This window comes from Kogia breviceps, chromosome X (genome assembly GCF_026419965.1).
Source record: "Kogia breviceps isolate mKogBre1 chromosome X, mKogBre1 haplotype 1, whole genome shotgun sequence".
In the NCBI taxonomy this organism is placed as follows: Eukaryota; Metazoa; Chordata; class Mammalia; order Artiodactyla; family Physeteridae; genus Kogia; species Kogia breviceps.
In genome coordinates, this window is record NC_081330.1 from 72,988,282 (window position 1) to 73,010,679 (window position 22,398).

Below are 22,398 nucleotides of genomic sequence, written 5' to 3' on the forward strand. Positions count from 1 at the left end.
CCCCGACCAGGGATTGGACCCGGGCCCACAGCAGTGAAAGCCCCCAGTCCCAACCACTGGACCGCCAGGGAACTCCCAAAATTAACTTCAGGAAATGCAAAAGGCTGTATAAGAAAGGAAATGGAATCATAGTATACTATGCAGCTCAGTTATAAAACTTACATAATCATAAAATTTAAACACTAAATATTCATTTAATCAAAAAGTGTGATATAACCATTTTGAAAGATAGAGGTGAGGCAGTGTGCATGGGGGGATGTATAAAAGAGCTATATTCCCATCTCCCATAGTGGGAAGTCAATTGAAAATGTCCAAAAATTTTAAAGTAACATAATTATACTACCAACTCTTATCTAGAAATCTGGAGGTAAATGTCATAAGAAACAGCTTAAAGAACTTAAACTATAAGCCTATGGAATAAGGGAGAAGGTAGTAGGGCAGGAGATTGCTTTTATTTTTCTGAGCATTGTACTATTTGACCTGTAAAAATGATATACATGCATTTGTGTGATATAAATAAAAAGTAACTTTCAAAAAAGTTAAGACTGTGATAACAAAAAGGAAATAACACCTCTATTGGCAACTCAGTTATTTTGGAAGCAACTTCTGCCCTATGGAAAAAAAATGGTGAAAATTACTTAGGAGAAACACTTTTCTTGTTTTTACTCTGAAAACTTAGGGGAACTGGTGGTAGAAATGTATGAGTAATACAGGGATTTGTCGAGAACAGCATATAGGACTTGGGGGATGGTAGGACATAGCTGAATGGGAAAGCAATCCACCCTTCCCCCTACCGGTTCTGCTAACATCCCTTTGTGTATGGGAAATACCGGGCTACAGGGGAAAATAAGGTCTGGAGCAAGGGTAACCTTGTGGACAACCTAAAAGCCCAAGACTTGTCTTTAAGTAAAGACCTGATTATTAATTAGCAAGGGCCACTTAGGACTACCACTAGGAAAAGCAGTTTAGCCATTTGCCAAGTCATGTGACATCCACTACAAGTGTCTTCATAATCCTCACTATAACCCAGACTGTCTACTAAGAGATGTACCTTTCTTAGAATCCCAGCATAGTTATTAGAACAAAATTTCTCTGGGCTTCCCTGGTGGCGCAGTGGTTGAGAGTCTGCCTGCCGATGCAGGGGACACGGGTTTGTGTCCCGGTTTGGGAAGATCTCACATGCCGTGGAGTGGCTAGGCCTGTGAGCCATGGCCGCTAAGCCTGCGCGTCCGCAGCCTGTGCTCCGCAACGGGAGAGGCCACAATGGTGAGAGGCCCGTGTACCGCAAAAAAAAAAAAAAATTCTCTACAAGTAGGGACCACATTTATTATAACATTATCTAACTATTTATTAAATACCTGTTGCATAAGCAAGGTATTAGATTAAATGAAAGAAAATTACAGTTTCTTTATACTGAATGTATCCTTTTTTTAACCAGCAGTACAACTCCAGTTGTACTGTGCACATTATGTTGCCTTGTCATCATCAAAAACGGTGTGCCTGCTTTCTTCCCATACTACTAAAGAGAGATGGTAGACATGAACATTACGTGCCCTAGTAAATACTGTACCTGGTACTGGAACTCAATAGGCTGTAGTTGGCTGTCATTCTGAGTCATTTTCTTGGCTAGGGCCTCTTTCAGTGCAAGGGCTTTATTCAACTCAACCAGCTCCTTAGACATCTGAGCTTGACGTAGAGCATGCTGAGTGGTGAAAGCATCAGAAGACCTTCTGCTCCCTGGACTGATTTCCACTTGCTGGAAAAGATCAGGATAATGATTTGTGAGAGGAACAAGCAATTGGAGTTCCTTAGGCACTGTTTCATCAAGTCTCACAGCCACTTCTCCATTATCAGTACCTCTGTTCCTTTTTTTTAAAGTACCTCTGTTCTTTTAAAACTGTAGCTTCTCAAACATTTGCTTTAAACATCAGAAGTAAATTGTGCTAACCTATTTCTCTGCTCTCATAGGAACCTTATTTCTTATATCCTTTAACTGATTCTTTTAGAGTGAACCAAGTTTCTTGCTCTTTCCTTTATGCGTCTGGCCAATACTTCTTACGTTCACCTTATTAGAGAAGAGAGGGATCTGACAATGGCACTTTGGTAATGGTGGAAATGGAGAAGAGGCTTCATTTATTCTCATAGAGCTGACCTCTGGCACCTGATTACCTCCTATCTTTCTTCTTTCAGAATATAAAAAATACCAACATATATTTGTTTTAGGGAGAAAAAGCTGTCTCAAGCAAACCACTGTCCATCATTTCATTCTGACTCTGCTCTATAGCCTTCAGCCAATATCTAACACATTTTATCTATTCTTGCAACTTGAATGCTCAAAATATTTTCCTTGGTTCTTTTAGCCCTTAACTACTGCATCCACATAAACGTATGCTGAGAAAAAATTTTCTTCCATTTCTTCTCTAATGCTTTTTTCGACTTTGCCATAATTTCCTAATTTGTTTTCTTCTTCGTCTTAATGTGCTAGACAGTTGATGCAGAATACTAGCATCTAATAAGAAATCAGTAAGCCAGACTGCAAATATGGAAAGTGGCATCCCTGAGAAGCTCTGCTACCCATTAGCAGTTATACTATTAGAGGGAGATACTATCCAAGTTAGGGATTTTATAGTTAACTGAGGTTTACACTCAAGATTTCTGGATTTCCAAGGCATTCTATGGAGGATGGTAGCAATCAGGGAGTCTCTTCCTCAGGTGAGTGATAAATCATAAGAAATGGCACAGTTAAAGCTCCTGGTTCTACACAAAGGGCCAATTACTTACCACTTCTGGTTGCACTGCAGTATCAATGGCTGCAGCCATACAAGCAGCAGTTTCATCCTGCAAAGAGAAATGATGTCTCAGTTTAGGAGCTTACTAGTGGGTTTTATATGGGTTATTTAGTTGTTTTCAAGTGTATATAGAGACCATTTAAGGTGTTGGACCAATTCTGTAGTCACATATACCCCAACAACCACATTTCCACTTCCCATCCCTCAAGGGTCTGTCTTCTTTATAAAGGTTGATTGTGCAGTCTTCGTAAAAATAGGGTCATGTGGCCACTGACATATTTATTGTACCTCTCCTGCTCTGCCAGATTTCACTGGGCTAGAGTGAAACAGCCATTCCAGCAGGCCAAAGTTCAATCCACTTTATAGACTCTACCCTTTCTTTTTCTATTTTTTTTACCACTAAGTCTACCTCTATAATGTACAGGTCTAGCCAGTTCTCATGGACATACCATCCTAAGACCAGACATAGCAAATAAAGGCAATGCAGCAGAAAAGTGAATAGGATGAAGGATTATTTTTGATTTTTATCTTATATCCAGTCAAGGTAGCAAGAGCCCACTCTACAAGGAAATAAACGCCACAGGTGAATGCCCCAGAAAAATGTGCTCATGAAGTCAGACACACTTTAGACTCTGTCCCTCATATACATAGGAACCAATCATATGCAGCTACTTCAGGTAGTGGTTAGTTGAAGGGAAAGGGTAAGCACTGATTCCCTCCCAGAGAAGGGCACATTCCTTTTTTGGGCATTAGAACAACAACCACCTAAAAGGGAAACCTAAAACCACTTATTAGGACTAATTTATTTATAGGCTCTCATATGAGCAAGCTCTGTTCTCCCCACTGGAATTTAGGCTTTATTTGGCATTGCAACATAAAGATTACCACTTCTGTTTAAGTGATTCTGCAAAGCCCTGGGAAGAAAGGATTATTTCCAGGATGTCACATGATTAAGGTCATAGATGAAAGAGCTATTGGCTCAATAGCAAGGCAAGAATTTAGGGTTAGCACATGGAGTCTTGGCACCAGCCCAGTGAAACATTACATAGTTATTGAAACTTGAATCTTAGTACCTTTAAGGCAAGAAGTGAAAGAGGCCCTTAATGGGACTTCCCTGGTGGTCCAGTGGTTAAGACTCCATGCTCCCAGTGCAGGGGGCACGGGTTCGATCTCTGGTCGGGGAACTAAGATCCTGCATGCCACACAGTGTGGCCAAAAAAAAAAAAGGCCCTTAGTAAATGCTGTTTGTAAAGCATTTCCCTTATTCTGCCCAGAAATTTCTAACCAGTGAGACTCAAAGAGAATTCAAAGGAAGCCCCAGTATTCCTACATCCTTTCTCATCATGATTTACACTACTGGTGATTCTCCAAGGGCAGGACATACTAAATCCTTCTTAAAAAACAGAGCACTTCAATATATTATAGGTTAATGGTTACCCTTTTCTCTCTCCCAGTAAGTCTCAGTAAAAGGACTAGTTACAGGCCTATCCTAGATTAGTAGGGCCTATGACACTGGCTTTTGGAGACTTTTTCTAGGACCTTCCAGAAGGTCAGGATCCAAGTAGATCCAATTCAACATGCCCTGAAGAAGACATGTTGTTACTGTGGGTTTACCTTTTGGCCCAATGAAATTTCACAATGCTAAGGTTTAAGCTTTGGTGACACGTTCTACATGAACATGGCAGGATTATGCCTTTATAATCCTAAATGTAAATATATAACAATAGGATTTATTTCAATCTAACAGCCTCTTTCTCCCTAATTCTAAGGCTACTGAGAACCTCTTGTAATAAAAAGACATGATTTGCTGAAGGTGATGGTCAGGGGAACTGGACAATTATGGGAACAGGTATTTTGAGCTACATTAACCAGTAATACCCCAAAATGAAGTTTGTGCTTGTAGGCTGTAGGCAATAGCATTACTGGGCATGCAAAAAGCTTTTTATGGAACTGGTCTTGGAGGAAGGGGTAAAAACAAAAAAAAATTTGATTTTGTGGGAACTGAAAGGACTGCACGAATTTCCTCACAGGTAACTGCAACAAGGTTTGCCTGAATTATATTTTAAAGGAAGAAATAGTACAGTTTAGCACTTAAAGCCCTAGGAGAAAGGTCCAGGAACAATGGTTGCCTTCATAACTGAAAAGAGGGTGTTCAACCATCACTTATAATAAAAATAGTTTTAATCCAGAATGAAGGGCACAAGCACTTACATTTAAAACATTCTGGGGCTTCCCTGGTGGCGCAGTGGTTGAGAGTCCGCCTGCCAATGCAGGGGACACGGGTTCGTGCCCCAGTCCGGGAAAATCCCACATGCCGCGGAGCGGCTGGGCCCGTGAGCCATGGCCACTGAGCCTGCGCGTCCGGAGCCTATGCTCCGCAACGGGAGAGGCCACAACAGTGAGAGTCCCGGGTACCGCAAAAAAAACAAACAAACAAAATTTTTAAAAAAATAAATAAAACATTCTGCTTTCAGTGTAGTGAGTCTCAATAAAAGCCACAGGATACATTGTTGTGTATTTCCCCAAAAATATGTAGCTGGGAGGGTCTCCAAACAATAGACACAGAGAACTCTGATTCAAGAGTCCAGCAGGAGCCCAGGGTAAAAGGGTTTACTCTACCTGACCATGATGGTGGATGGAAGCCAGGGATTTTATCAGCTTGTGGCAATCTTTAGCACCCTCCTGCTGAGCATGCCAAGTGAATTTTAGTGACAGACACAGCAATTCTCTAGAGTTCCTCTGAGCCAGCCACCACTAGCAACTTCCTCCACAGTCATGCCAGGCACCAGTCATACTGCCAGATCCTCACTGAAGATATGCCGTCTCTTATATTGTTAACTTGGTTCCATTAGTTTCCTTCTTCATCTTTCCCATGTGACTCAAAGAGGTGGCGTGGAATCCTTTAAGATCGGTGTGGTGGCCACGAACAATGATGTCCTAGATTACTCTTTTCTGATCTTATAAACTTTGAATCCAGTAGGGTTCTGCAGTCTATATTATCTGAATTCTGAGGCAGTTCACACAAAGTTTTCATATATAAGACGCTTCACCTCGATTACAGATGGTGAAATTTAACCTTGTGATAGCCATTCTCTAGCACACATTCTATACTTCAGCCACAATGAAGTTCTTACCATGTTCTAAACATTCATACCTCTTTGCTTTTGCTCTATATAGATAGATCATCCTTTCCCCTCTGTCTGTGTGGCAAACTCCTATTCATTTTTTAGGACCCAGTTTTTTCTTCCTGAATTTTCTAGGCAGTTAATCACCCCTTCCTTTGGGCTCCCACCACACTATGCTCATATTGCTAATGTAAGAGGATTAAAACAGACATGAGAGAGGATTTTTTGCCACCTCTCCCACCTGTGAACCTTGGCAAACTGACAAAAAAGGCTTGCAAGAACAACTCTTGAAAATAATTGGACATTTATCAGGATGGGATTGCACCAGTGTTCTTGAGCAAGAAGCATGAAAACTGGAGCATCCTCCAACCAAAAGATACACAGCAATTAACAACAAAAACTGCCAACTGAGACAAACCACAAGGAATCACACCCCTCCCTTCTCACTGTATGAAACTCCAATCCTATTTCAACTTGGGGAGTTATTTGGAGTTCAGGCGATCCCTGAGTACATCAGCTGAATAATGCCTTTAACCTCGATTTGAGTCACTTGGATTATTTTCTTTCAATATCAATATAGTACTTAGCAAGGTTACACAGCTAGTGAGTAGCGGAATGGACTTCAAACCAGGGTTTGTCTGGTTTTGGAGTTCAGATTCTCAATTACTATGGCCTGTTTGTTAGGAAAATGAACTGTCATCTTGGACTACCTATAATAATTTTGTACAGTACTACTTATTCTAAAACACTGCTTTCTAGTCTTTTGGAAGTTTACTCATTTAATTTCTTGAACTGGCCATCCTAACTATTCCCCCTACAATATTGTATGGTAATTTTTTCACTGACTCTTTAAGAGTAAAATAGAGGTGTGGGTGATTTTGTGATACCCTTTTGACAACTCTAGAAAACACTGGGCAAGACCCGGGGTAGAGAATCACTGTTCTGGTAAAATTAAAACCTCTGTTTCAGACCTAGGAATTACTACCAGGCACTTACATACACATTCCTGCTTCAGAATAACAAACAAGAGGGTATAGATGGAACAAAACAAACCATAGCCCCTTTACCAACCATGACCCCGTAATATAATATGATTTCAATTTTTCAAAAAAATATCTATGCTTAAGTACTAGGATAGAGAAGGAACACCAAAAATAAAAAGAGGCTTTTAGGATTGTAGGACTGTAAGAATGTTTCTTCTGGGAAAAACAACAAACCACCACCCTCCCAACAAAACCCCCCCACAACTACTATACTAGTTCTATAAATAAAAATGGGAACTTATAGTGGAATGATCATTCAAACTAATTTATTACTGGTTATAAAAGAGAGCTACGGTATTCCCTGGAGGCTCTATGCTATCTGTCAGAACCCAGCTTATTTAAAATTGGGGTATGGTATAAGGCCTCTTATTAAGTTAGCCTACACTGAAAGGACAGCAAATCAATGACTGCTGCTCGTGCTACCCAGGCAATTTTGCACCACTGTGTTGCTGCTTCTGGTGTTTGATTAAAATACTGAAATATTAATGTGCCATTGCACATGTAATCTATGAGTGTTTCTTTATTTTTGCGGTATGCGAGCCTCTCTCACTGTTGTGGCCTCTCCCGTTGCGGAGCACAGGCTCCAGACACGCAGGCTCAGCGGCCATGGCTCACGGGCCCAGCCGCTCTGCGGCATGTGGGATCTTCCCAGACCAGGGCACGAACCTGTGTCCCCTGCATCGGCAGGCAGACTCTCAACCACTGCGCCACGAGGGAAGTCCTTGTGAGTTTTTCTGATTTAACTAATTCGATATTCAGATCATATCCAATGATCCATGATCTTTGTCCTCAAACAGCTCACAATCTAGTTGTTTCAGCAAAAGGTGCAGAGTTAGACATGTTTATATGCATCAAGAGAAACAAAAGAAAGCAATATGCCTATTTACACTGTCCCTACTTGGCTTACCGATAGCTGGGTAATCACTTGCTGCAGGTTACGAATCATCTCTACATTTTCTTTTAATTCTTGGTCTTCCAAAGTCTCCACTAGCTTTTGAAGATCCACTTTGCAGCTGAAAATTCAAGCAAAGGAACCCAAGGGTTAATCATACTGCAAAGGCCAGTGGGTCCGTGATTCCGTACTAAGGTGGTATAGGTCACTAATAAACATCTGGTAGGAAACTTACGCTGCATGCTTCCTGAGCTCTTCTAGCTTGGCGTTCATTTTTTCATTTGCTTGTTCTGTCTGCAACAAAGACCCAGGAGATCATCAGTGGCACTGCCTGACAGCCTCACCTAATTAGGCCCTCTCTTCTGCTCCTATGGATTAAAACCTAGGTAGAGAGGCTAACTCCTTTGCTGTAATAGAGGATTTAGTGGGCTTTGGTTATTTAGCGAGAAATGTGTTTTTTAACAGTCATGGAAATTAGCCCTTCAGTCAACATGAGCTACTAAAAATAGCATCCAAGCAGCTGGGTCTTATGCTTGCCATGAAGCTCAGACTATAGGGTGGAGTGTGAAGCCTTAATTCCATAGAGAACTCTGCAACTAGGGGAAAAAGCAATACTTCCTGGCATGCTACTCCCTGCTGTTTGCAAAAAAACCCACTTGCTTTAAAACTGCCTCCTACACTACACTGTTCCCTAGCCCCACCATAAGGACATTTAAAACATAAAAGGGCCTCACACTGAATATGAGCTGAGGTGTTTTTCAAGTTACACTATCTGATATGGTAGACTAGTTTTAGCAAAAGAAAGCAAGAAAAAGATGAGGCATAAGAATGATGGCAGAGAAGAAGAAATGGCAGAGAGGCAGCTACATTTTGGGAAGGGTTACTGATATTTTCAATTTTATTTCAGTCACAGTATCTGTAACATGCTAGATGCTGCAACAGATTTGGGAAGGACGGTTTATATAGGACAAAACTGTTGTGCTCGTTATGAAGTTCTGACAAGACATCAAACAATAAACCTATTGGGCAGCCATTGTAACAACCTTATAAAGGTCAGATGGGTACATGGCTAGAATAACAAGTACTGTCTGTTATGTGAGCCACACTCACATGTGAAGCACAGCTTCTAGTTACTTCAAAGACATAAAATGTAGCACTGGAGATAGAAAACTGTATATAAAAAATCCCCTAGATCCCATTTTCACCCTTCTGCTAGTAATGGACATTACAATGGACCTAGGATTTGGCCCCCTTTAAATAAATCTTTAAGCAGCTTACCTTTCCTTGACTGGAGTACACTGATGCGAGAAGGTGTATAAATTACAGATGTTCAATTACATTTTGATGGAAACTCATTTTCATTTCTGGCAATCACTATGCTATCAAAGACTGAGTTGTATTTAGACTAGTAGAACAATGTTAGTGACAGAGCCAGCACACACTGATCTAGGAGGGTACTATCACACATGTAGTAGGATACAGAACTGGTGTAGTCAGTTACATAGTGATCCACTATTTGAAAATTAACCATATGTAAAAGGAGTTAAAATTAATTTTCCAGATGTTTTCTCTCTCCATGGCAGCTGTTAGGATGGGATATGAAATGTGACATTAGGGGAAGGGAGATAGAAAGGAACTAAAATCTTAGTGAGGAGAGTTACTTGGTATTATGGATGATTAGGCAGAACTTAAGGTGACAGAAGGACCTAGTTCTTTCCTCTCTGATATTTTAGAACAAATCCATTTTAAAATGGGCTTCATGGGGCTTCCCTGGTGGCGCAGTGGTTGAGAATCTGCCTGCCAATGCAGGGGCCATGGGTTCAAGCCCTGGTCTGGGAAGATCCCACATGCCGCGGAGCAACTAGGCCTGTGAGCCACAACTACTGAGCCTGCGCGTCTGGAGCCTGTGCTCTGCAACAAGAGAGGCCACGATAGCAAGAGGCCTGTGCCCCACGATGAAGAGTGGCCCCCACTTGCCACAACTAGAGAAAAGCCCTTGCACAGAAATGAAGACCTAACATAGCCAAAAATAATAAATAAATTAATTAATTAATTAAAATAAATAAATAAATAAATAAAATGGGCTTCATGTAGATTCTTTGTGGTAGATATATAGGTGTTCACGGTATAAGTCTTTTAATTGTTCTGTATGTTTGATTAAACGTTCTTGGATTTTCCCTGGAGGGGACTCCAGGGAGGATATGGTAATATTATCCAGACTGGTAGTAGTTTAGTCTTGAAGCCTCACCAAAATGATCCTCTCCAACATCTGGGCTGTCTGACCAGCAGCCTCACTTAGACCACGACTTAATTTTTCATTCTCCTCTACCAGTGACTGATTCTTCTCCATTAGGGATTGTAGATTCTCTGATGGTTCCACACTAAGACAAAGAAAGTAACATATTAGAAAAGTACTTGTGGACTTCCCTAGTAGCACAGTGGTTAAGAATATGCCTGCTGAACACTGTATGACATAAATCACAGCAAAATCCTTTTTGACCCATCTCCTAGAGAAATGGAAATAAAAACAAAAATAAACAAATGGGACCTAATGAAACTTAAAAGCTTTTGCACAGCAAAGGATACCATAAACAAGACCAAAAGACAACCCTCAGAATGGGAGAAAATATTTTCAAATGAAGAAACTGACAAAGGATTAATATCCAAAATTTATAAGCAACTCATGCAGCTCAATAACAAAAAAACAAACAACCCAATCCAAAAATGGGCAGAAGAACTAAATAGACATTTCTCCAAAGAAGATATACAGATTGCCAACAAACACATGAAAGAATGCTCAACATCATTAATCATTAGAGGAATGCAAATCAAAACTACAATGAGATATCATTTCACACCGGTCAGAACGGCCATCATCAAAAACTCTAGAAACAATAAATGCTGGAGAGGGTGTGGAGAAAAGGGAACCCTCTTGCACTGCTGGTGAGAATGTAAAATGATACAGCCACTATGGAGAACAGTACGGGGGTTCCTTAAAAAACTAAAAATAGAATTACCATACGACCCAGCAATCCCACTACTGGGCATATACCCTGAGAAAACCATAATTCAAAGAGTCATGTACCAAAATGTTCATTGCAGCTCTATTTACGATATCCAGGACATGGAAGCAACTTAAGTATCCATCAACAGATGAATGGATAAAGAAGATGTGGCACATATATACAATGGAATATTACTCAGCCATAAAAAGAAATGAAACTGAGTTATTTGTAATGAGGTGGATAGACCTGGAGTGTGTCATACAGAGTGAAGTAAGTCAGAAGGAGAAAAACAAATACCGTATGCTAACACATATATATGGACTCTAAGAAAAAAATTTTGTCATGAAGAGATTAGTGGTAGGACGGGAATAAAACACAGACCTAGAGCATGGACTTGAGGATATGGGGAGGGGGAAGGGTAAGTTGTGACGAAGTGAGAGAGGGGCAGGGACATATATACACTACCAAATGTAAATTAGATAGCTAGTGGGAAGCTGCCACATAGCACAGGGAGATCACCTCTGTGCTTTGTGATCACATAGAGGGGTGGGATAGGGAGGGTGGGAGAGAGGGTGACGCAAGAGGGAAGAGATATGGGAACATATGTATATGTATAATTGATTCACTTTGTTGTAAAGGAAAAACTAACACACTATTGTAAAACAGTTATACTCCAATAAAGATGTTAAAAAAAAAAAAGAATATGCCTGCCAATGCAGGGGACGCGGGTTTGATCCCTGGTCTGGGAAGATTCCACATGCCGTGGAGCAACTAAACCAATGCACCACAACTACTTTGCCTGCACTCTAGAGCCTGTGAGCCACAATTACTGAGCCCGCACGCCACAAATACTAAAGCCTGTGTGCCCTAGAGCCCACGTACCACAACTACTGAGCCCACACACTGCAACTACTGAAACCCGCGTGCTTTAGGGCCTGTGTGCCGCAACTACTGAGCCTGTGTGCTGCAACTACTGAAGCCTGCATGCCTAGAGCCCGTGCTCTGCAACAAGAGAAGCCACTGCAATGACAAACTCATGCACTGCAATGAACAGTAGCCCTCACTTGCTGCAACTATAGAAAAGCCCATGCACAGCAGTGAAGACCCAATGCAGCCAAAAAAAAAAGTACCCGATTGATAACAGTTATATCAAAGGTGGATTAAAATATATATCCCATAGGTCTTTGGGTGGGATTGGTTTAAAATTACCCCCCCCCCAAAATCTAGAAAAAGCATTCATTCCAATATATACTTCCAGCCAAGTAGTATATTGGATAAATAAAAATGTACACCTGAACTACTTTAAATTCATGGTTTGGAGGAAGGTAATAATTCAGAGCAAGAAATGGTTGTAACAAGAATGACTAACCTCTAGGTTTAGGATCTTGGTTTAAGATCTTTCTTTTTTTTTTTTTTTTTTTTGCGGTATGCGGGCCTCTCACTGTTGTGGCCTCTCCCGTTGCGGAGCACAGGCTCCGGACGCGCAGGCCTAGCGGCCATGGCTCACGGGCTTAGTTGCTCCGCGGCATGTGGGATCTTCCCGGACCAGGGCACGAACCCGTGTCTCCTGCATTGGCAGGCGGATTCTCAACCACTGCGCCACCAGGGAAGCCCTAAGATCTTTCTATTTATGCCACGTAGGTAAGAAGTAAAGGCTAACTAATAGCTAAGATACATGTTCTCTCCCTCTTCTCATTCTCAATCCCTCATTAGAGATTAAGGAACTAGAGAAGGAAGAGGTATGGGGGAGGTAGAAGTGACACTGCTAAGGGTCAAAATTTAAGCTGATCAACATAAGTCAATTACCTATTATCTGTAAAGTTTAGGGAAATAGCATTTAAGGAGTGAAAAAGTTGAAATGATGACCTGTGGCCACTAAGAACACATTTCACAACTCTCCATAAACAAATGCTCCCTTCTAAATGCTTGCCTCCCTTCAAACTGATGACCCACAGCCTCCTGTTCATTTGTCTATCAACTTTTAATGGCTTAGTGTGGGTGGTGGCAACAATAGTATTCATTTCAAATAGCAGTGGAAGGGACAGAAATAGCTTCAAAGAACGTTTGGCATTTATGCAGATTATTTGCCATCAGTTCCAGACTACTGAAACAGATCAATAAGAAGCAGTTTTGATTTGTTTTTTTGTAATCCACTGGGATTAATTGCTCAAAAGACTAGAAAATAGGACTGGCAAAAAAAGATCAGAAGAAACATGAAGATTTGATCTGAAGGAAACGGAAGGGGAAAATGAATAGTTGTCAAGGATATAATAAAGAGAAAAAAGGACAGGGAACAGCTGTTCTCAATCTCAAGAAAGGATAGAAAAGGATTTCAGGAATAGATGCCCTCTCACCCAGTTTAAGATTTCCATGAAGTCTTAGAGAAGATCTTAGCATGTTCTTTATCAAATAGTTAAGAGCAAGGCCACACCACAGGGTTTCATTACACTCTTGAGAATTTACTAGAACTCTTATGAAGGAATGTTCAATTAAAATGGGGATTATAAAAATAAACTATGGGTAAATTTAGTGTTAGTTTAGATGGCTCTGATTTCTTTATTGTTATTAAACTGAAAACTTCCATGCATCATTCATGCAAGTTGACAAGCTCCAAAGTAATGATACTTTTTTTTTTTTTTTGCAGTATGCGGGCCTCTCACTGCTGTGGCCTCTCCTGCTGCGGAGCACAGGCTCCGGACGCGCAGGCTCAGCGGCCATGGCTCACGGACCCAACCACTCCGTGGCATGTGGGATCCTCCCTGACCGGGGCATGAACCCGCATCCCCTGCATCGGCAGGCGGACCCCCAACCACTGCGCCACCAGGGAAGCCCAGTAATGATACTTTTAACTCAATAGTTTTTTCCTCTAAAAATTTCCAAGGTTTCTCTAAACAGGGGAAAATACAGTGTAAACCAATGTTTCCTCTTTCAGATGCTATTTAATTGCCAAAGCTAGTAGGATTCGTCAGTTGAGCATGTGAAAATTGACAAACACGTGCAGAAAATCTATACAAAAGCTTCAATGACACACATTCACAAAAGAATATAACCTAAGGAAAAAAGCAAAAAAAACCCATGTATATTAACTGTACAATTTGTAAAAAGCCTTAAATGTCTCTAAAGATATACATTTTTGAGAAAAGTAGCATCTTTATTTCTCTATAAAACATTGAACAATAGAGTTATATTGTTTCATTCATCAACTGTTTCTTAGAATCTGTTACTTGTGTAGCTAAAACTATATCCTATAGGATATTCTAGGTAGTTGGAAGTCTGGAATGGTTTTCATTAGTCTTGTCTTACATGAAACAGGTCTGTGCTAAATTGAAAGGAAAGATGGGTCAATTGCTTCTAAACTGGGTATACTAGAACAGGTCTTTAGGAGACCCTTTAAGAGATCCAAGCTTTCCTCTGTTCCTTTATCCAACATTTTAAAAATATTATCAGGAAACCAAGATTAAATAACCCAAGAGGGAGAGTTACAAAGAGAAGGGCAGTCATTTCTGGGTGATAAAACTATGGCAAATTTTAAGATTTATTCTTGGGGCTTCCCTGGTGGCGCAGTGGTTGGGAGTCCGCCTGCCAATGCAGGGGACGCAGGTTCGTGCCCCGGTCCAGGAAGATCCCACATGCCGCGGAGCGGCTGGGCCTGTGAGCCATGGCCACTGAGCCTGCGCGTCCAGAGCCTGCGCTCCGCAGCGGGAGAGGCCACAACAGTGAGAGGCCCACGTACTACAAAAAAAAAAAAAAAAAAAAAAAAGATTTATTCTTTATATTTTTCTAAATGTTCTACAAGAGGCAAGGTATCACTTTTATAGTCAGAAAAAATGATTGAGTTATGGAAAATAAGTATATTAAAAGAAAATAGGTCCACACCAAATACAAGTATAAACTCCAAATTGAAAAATGAAATGTAAAAAATAAAACCAACATAAGTAGTAAAAGAAAACCTGGGTGATTTCCTCTTTAATCTTGGCATAGAGAAAGCTTCCTAACTACCAAGCAAAATCCAGAAACATGAGGAGAAAGTAAACAGTGTAGCGACTTTTGAAAAGTTTGGCATTTTCTTTAAAAGTTAAATATATGACCCAGAAATTCCACTTCTAGGTATCTACCCAGTAAAAAACATATGTCCATACAAAAACTTGCAAGTGAATATTCATGGAAGCATAATTCATAATAGTCCCAAAGTTGAAACAACCCAAAAGTCCATCAACTGGTAAACGGATAGACAAAATGTGGTATATCCAGACAATGGAATACTATTTAGCAATGAAAAGAAATGAAGTACTGATAATCTCAGAAACATTATAGATGAAAGAAGCTAGACAAAAAGTCCACATACTGCAAGATTCCACATACATGAAATGTCCACAATAGGCAAATCTTGTAGAAAAAGAGAGCAGATTAGTGATTGCCTGGGGCTGGGACTGGGAACAGGAGTGATGCAAATGGGTACAAGGGATCTTTCTGGGGTGACGGAAATGTTCCAAAATTGGATTGTGGTGATAGTTATACCACTCTGTAAGTTTACTAAAAACCATCGAATTGTACACTTAAAATTAGTTAATTTAATGGTATGTAAATTATATCTCAATAAATCTAGAGGCTAAAAAATCTGGAGGCAATAAAAAATGATGGATAAACTTTTTACTACATAAAAAGTAATTTTTTGGCCTGCCTGAGCTGAGGTGTTGGTGGTAGCCATTCGCACTAGGAACTCCAGTCAGAAGAGCCAGGTGAGAGGCCTCTGCACATGGCCCCTGTGAGCAAGTGAATCCCAACTAAGCAAAAAGGGAAAAAAATGTCATATCAGAGCTGTGACTATTTTCAAGGTCACTGTTTTTCCCTGTGGAACACTGCTTTTGGGGCAAAACAAGGAAGGAGCAGGTGATTCTAATGTGCAGTGCAGAAGGAGAGCCACTGCAGGCCAGCTTCCCCAATTCTAAAGGCACTCCAGCTGTGTGGCTGACAGGGTCTGGGTGTTCCGGCCAGGTGTCAGGCCTGAGCCTCTGAGGTGGGAGAGCTGAGTTCAGGACACTGGACCACCAGAGACATCATAATATCAATTGGCACGAGCTCTCCCAGAGATCTCTGTCTCAATGCTAAGACCCACTTCCACTCAACAACAAGCAAGCTCCAGTGCTGGACACCCCATGCCAAACAACTAGCAAGACAGGAACACAACCCCACCCATTAGCAGAGAGGTTGCCCAAAATCATACTAAGTTCACAGACACTCCAAAACACACCACAAGATGCAGTCCTGCCCACCAGAAAGACAAGATCCAGCCTCATCCACCAGAACACAGGCACCAGCCCCTTCCACCAGGAAGCCTACACAACCCACAGAACCAACCTTACCCACTGGGGGCAGACACCAAAAACAACGGGAACTACGAACATGCAGCCTGCGAAAAGGAGACCCCAAACACAGTAAGTTAAGCAAAATGAGAAGACAGAGAAACATGCAGCAGATGAATTAGAAAGGTAAAAACCCACCAGACCAAAGAAATGAAGAGGAAAAAGACAGTTTACCTGAAAAAGAATTCAGAGTAATGATAGTAAAGATGATCCAAAATCATGGAAACAGAATGGAGAAAATACAAGAAATGTTTAACAAGGATGTAGAAGAACTAAAGAGCAAACAAACAGTGCTGAACAACACAAAAAATGAAATTAAAAATTCTCTAGGGGCTTCCCTGATGGCACAGTGGTTAAGAATCCGCCTGCCAAGGCAGGGGACACAGGTTCAAGCCCTGATCTGGGAAGATCCCACATGCTGCAGAGCAACTAAGCCCGTGTGCCACAACTACTGAGCATGCACTCTAGAGCCCACAAGCCACAACTACTGAGCCCGCGTGCCACAACTACTGAAGTCCGCATGCCTAGAGACTGTGTTCTGCAACAAGAGAAGCCACCTCAATGAGAAGAGTGCGCACTGCAACAAAGAGTAGGCCCGGCTCGCCACAACTAGAGAAAGCCCGTGTGCAACAACGAAGACCCAAGGCAGCCAAAAATAAATAAATTTATATTTTAAAAAATCTCTAGAAGGAATCAATAGCAGAATAACTGAGGTAGAAAAACAGATAAGTGACCTGGAAGATAAAATAGGGGAAATAACTACCACAGAGCAGAATAAAGAAAAAAGAATGAAAAGAATTTAGGACAGTCTTAGAGACCGCTGGGACAACATTAAACATGCCAACATTCAACTTATACGGGTCCCAGAAGAAGAAGAGAAAAAGAAAGGGATTGAGAAAACATTTGAAGGATTATAGTTGAAAATTTCCCTAATATGGGAAAGGAAATAGTCAATCAAGTCCAGGAAGCGTACAGAGTGCCACACAGGAAAAATCCAACAAGAAACATGCCAAGGCACATATTAATCAAACTATCAAATATTAAATACAAAGAAAAAATATTAAAAGCAGCAAGGGAAAAGAAACAAATAACATACAAGGGAATCCTCATAAGGTTAACAGCTGATCTTTCAGCAAAAACTCTGCAAGCCAGAAGGGAGTGGCAGGACATATTTTAAGTGATGAAAGGGAAAAACCTACAACCAAGATTACCCTACCCAGCAAGGATCTCATTCAGATTCGACAGATAAATTAAAACCTTTACAGACAAGCAAAAGCTAAGAGAATTCAGCACCACCAAACCAGCTTTACAGCAAATCCTAAAGGAACATCTTTAGGCAGAAAGCACAAGAGAAGGAAAAGACCTACAATAACAAACACAAAACAATTAAGAATATGGAAATAGGAACATATATATCGATAATTACCTTAAATGTAAAAGGATTAAATGCTCCAACCAAAAAACATAGACTGGTGGAATGGATACAAAAACAAGACCTGTATATATGCTGTCTACAAGTGACCCCCTTCAGACCTAGGGACACATACAGACTGAAAGTGAGGGGATGGAAAAAGATATTCCAGGCAAATGGAAATCAAAAGAAAGCTGGAGTAGCAATTCTCATATCAGACGAAATAGACTTTAAAATAAAAACTATTACAAGAGACAAAGAAGGACACTACATAATGATCAAGGGATCAATCCAAGAAGAAGATATAACAAGTGTAAATATTTATGCACACAACATGGAAGCACCTCAATACATAGGCAAATGCTAACAGCCATAAAAGGGTAAATCGACAGTAACACAATCATAGTAGGGGACTTTTAACACCCAACTTTCACCAATGGACAGATCAACCAAAATGAAAATTAATAAGGAAACACAAGCTTTAAATGACTCAATAAACCAGATAGATTTAATTGATATTTATAGGTCATTCCATCCGAAAACAGCAGACTACACTTTCTTCTCAATTGCACATGGAACATTTTCCAGGATAAAGCACATCTTGGGTCACAAATCAAGCCTCAGTAAATTTAAGAAACTGAAATCATATTAGAAATAAATTACCGAGAAAAAATGTAAAAAACACAAACACGTGGAGGCTAAACAATACATTACTACATAACCAAGAGATCACTGAAGAGATCAAAGAGGAAATAAAAAAATACCTAGAGAAAAATGACAATGAAAACACGACAATCCAAAACCTATGGGATGCAGCAAAAGCAGTTCTAAGAGGGAAGTTTATAGCAATACGATCCTACCTGAAGAAACAAGAAAAATCTCAAATAATCAATCTAACGTTTACACCTAAAGGAACTAGAGAAACTGAAAACAAAATCCAAAGTTAGTAGAAGGAAAGAAATCATAAATATCAAATCAGAAATAAATGAAATAGAAACAAAACAATAGCAAAGATCAATAAAACTAAAAGCTAATTCTTTGAGAAGATAAAAAAAATTGATAAAACTTTAGCCAGACTCATCAAGAAAAAGAGGGAGAGGACTCAAATCAATAAAATTAGAAATGAAAAAGGAGAAGTTACCACAGACACCACAGAAATACAAAGCATCAAAAGAGACTACTACAAGCAACTCTATGACAATAAAATGGACAACCTGGAAGAAATGGACAAATTCTTAGAAAGGTATAACCTTCTGAGACTGAACGAGGAAGAAACAGAAAATATGAACAGACCAATCACAAGTAATGAAATTGAAACTGTGATTAAAAATCTTCCAACAAACAAAAGTTTAGGACCAGATGGCTTCACAGGTAAATTCTTTCAAACATTTAGAGAAGAGCTAACACTGATCCTTCTCGAACTCTTTGAAAAAATTGCAGAGGTAGGAAGACTCTCAAACTCATTCTATGAGGCCACCAACAGCCTGATACCAAAACCAGACAAAGATACTACAAAAACAGAAAATTACAGACCAATATCACTGATGAAGATAGATGCACAAATCCTCAACAAAATACTAGCAAACAGAATCCAACAACACATTAAAAGGATCATACACCATGACCAAGTGGGATTTATGCCAGGTCTGCAAGGATTCTTCAATATACCAAATCAATCAATGTGATACACCATATTAACAAATTGAATAATAAAAACCATTTGATCATCTCAATAGATGCAGAAAAAGCTTTGACAAAATTCAACACCCATTTATCATAAAAACTCTCCAGAGAGTGGGCCTAGAGGGAACTTACCTCAACGTAATAAAGGCCATATATGACAAACCCACAGCAAACATCATTCTCAATGCTGAAAAACTGAAAGCATTTCATCTAAGATCAGGAAAGAGACAAGGATGTCCACTCTCACCACTATTATTCAACATAGTTTCAGAAGTCCTAGCTATGGCAATCAGAGAAGAAAAATTTTAAAAAATGGAATACAAATTGGAAAAGAAGAAGTAAAACTGTCAATGTTTGCAGATGACATGATACTATACATAGAGTATCCTAAAGATGCCACCAGAAAACTACTAGAGCTAATCAATGAATTTGGTAAAGTTACAGGATATAAAATTAATGCACAGAAATCCCTTGCATTCCTATACACTAACAATGAAAGATCAGAAAGAGAATTTAAGGAAACAATCCCATTCACCATTGTAACAAAAAGCATAAAATACCTAGGAATAAACCTACCTAAGGAGGTAAAAGACCTGTACTCAGAAAACTATAAGACACGGATGAAATAAATTAAAGATGACACAAACAGATGGAGAGATATACCCTCTTCCTGGATTGGAAGAATCAATATTGTGAAAATGACTATACTACCCAAAGCAATCTACAGATTCAATGCAATCCCTATCAAACTACCACTGGCATTTCTCACAGAACTAGAACAAAAAATTTCACAATTTGTATGGAAACACAAAAGATGCCGAATATCCAAAGAAGACTTGACGGAAAAAAAACTGGAGCTGGAGGAATCAGACTCCCTGACTTCAGACTATACTACAAATCTACAGTAATCAAAACAATATGGTACTGGCACAAAAACAGAAATACAGATCAATGGAACAGGATAGAAAGCCCACTGATAAACCCATGCACCTATGGTCAACTAATCTATGACAAAGGAGGCAAGGATATACAATGGAGAAAAGACAGTCTCTTCAATAAGTGGTGCTGGGAAAACTGGACAGCTACATGTAAAAGAATGAAATTAGAACACTCCCTAACACAATACACAAAAATAAAGTCAAAGTGGATTAAAGACCTAAATGTAAGACCTGACACTATAAAACTCTTAGAGGAAAACATAGGAAGAACACTCTTTGACATAAATCACAGCAAGATCTTTTTAGACCCACTTCCTAGAGTAATGAAAATAAAAACAAAAACAAACAGGGCCTAATGAAACTTAAAAGCTTTTGCACAGCAAAGGAAACTATAAATGAGATGAAAAGAAAACCCTCAGAATGGGAGAAAATATTTGTGAATGAATCAATGGACAAAGGATTAATCTCCAAAATATATAAACAGCTCATGAAGCTCAATATTAAAAAAACTAACAACCCAATCAAAAAATGGGCAGAAGACCTAAGTAGGCATTTCTCCAAAGAAGACATACAGATGGCCAAGAGGCACATGAAAAGCTGCTCAACATCACTAATCATTAGAGAAATGCAAATCAAAATTACAACGAGGTATCACCTCACACCAGTTAGAATGGGCATTATCAGAATATCTACAAACAACAAATTCTGGAAAGGGGGTGGAGAAATGGGAACCCTCTTGCACTGTTGGTGGGAATGTAAATTGATACAACCACTATGGAGAACAGTAATGGAGGTTCCTTAAAAAACTAAAAATAGAATTACCATATGATCCAGCAATCTCACTACTGGGCATATACCCAGAGAAAACCATAATTCAAAATGACACATGCACTCAAATGTTCATTGCAGCACTATTTACAATAGCCAGGTCATGGAAGCAACCTAAATGCCCATCGACAGATGAATGGATAAAGAAGTTGTGGCACATATATACAATGGAATATTACTCAGCCATAAAAAGGAATGACATTGGGTCACTTGTAGAGACATGGATGGACCTAGAGACTGTCATACAGAGTGAAGTAAGTCAGAAAGAGAAAAACAAATATCATATATTAACGCATATATGTGGAATCTAGAAAAATGGTACAGATGAACCAGTTTGCAAGGCAAAAATAGACACACAGATGTGGAGAACAGACGTATGGACACCAAGGGGGGAAAACTGCGGTGGGGTGGGTATGGCGGTGTGCTGAATTGGGCGATTGAGATTGACAAGTATACATTGATGTGTATAAAATTAATGACTAATAAGAACCTGCTGTTTAAAAAAATACAATAAAATTTAAAAAATATTGTGGTAAAAAGCATAACATAAAATTTACCATCTTAACCAGTAAATTTTAAGTGTACAGTTCAACAGTGTTAAGTATATTCACATTGTTGTGCAATGGATCTCCAAAAGTTTTTCACCTTGTCAAACTGAAATTCCATACCCAGTAAACGACAACTCTCCACACCCCCCCAGTCTATTATTTTAGTTTTCTGCCACTGCTTTTATTCATAGAATGCTCTTTACCTTCACCTATGTGCACACAGAACTTTGCCTATATTTTCTTTTAGTTCTCTTGTAGGTTTTTTCTTTCTTAAAAATTGTGGGGACTTCCCTGTTGGTGGAGTGGTTAAGAATCCGTCTGCCAATGCAGGGGACATGGGTTTGATCCCTGGTCTGGGAAGATTCCCACATGCCATGGAGGAACTAAGCCCGTGTGCCACAACTACTGAGCCTGTGCTCTAGAGCCCATGAGCAACAACTACTGAGCCCGTATGCCACAACTACTGAAGCTCGTGCGCCTAGAGCCCGTGCTCCACAACAAGAGAAGCCACCGCAATGAGAAGCCCACACAATGCAATGAAGAGTAGCCCCTGCTTGCTGCAACTAGAGAAAGCCCGCGTGCAGCAGTGAAGACCCAATGCAGGAAAAAAATAAATAAATAAATAAATTTACATTAAAAAAATTACGGTAAAAAACATATAACATAAAACTTACCATCCTAACCATTTTTAAGTGTACAGTTGAGTAGCATTAAGTGTATTTACATTGCTGTGAAATAGATCTCCAGAACTTTTTCATCTTGTAAAACTCAAA

At 39.8% G+C, this 22,398-nt stretch overlaps 1 protein-coding gene across 2 annotated transcripts in view; it reads right to left on the reverse strand.

The window, feature by feature from the left end:
* Positions 1 to 22,398, reverse strand: part of KIF4A (kinesin family member 4A) — a 138,361-nt gene that overhangs the window by 46,537 nt on the left and 69,426 nt on the right. For both annotated transcript variants that reach the window (XM_067024308.1, XM_059050372.2), the window contains 5 exons: positions 10,098 to 10,230; positions 8,085 to 8,143; positions 7,865 to 7,970; positions 2,782 to 2,838; positions 1,571 to 1,756 (listed from right to left, as the gene is read on the reverse strand). In XM_067024308.1, coding sequence (XP_066880409.1) covers positions 1,571 to 1,756; positions 2,782 to 2,838; positions 7,865 to 7,970; positions 8,085 to 8,143; positions 10,098 to 10,230 — 541 coding nt within the window. The remainder of the gene's footprint in view (positions 1 to 1,570; positions 1,757 to 2,781; positions 2,839 to 7,864; positions 7,971 to 8,084; positions 8,144 to 10,097; positions 10,231 to 22,398) is intronic.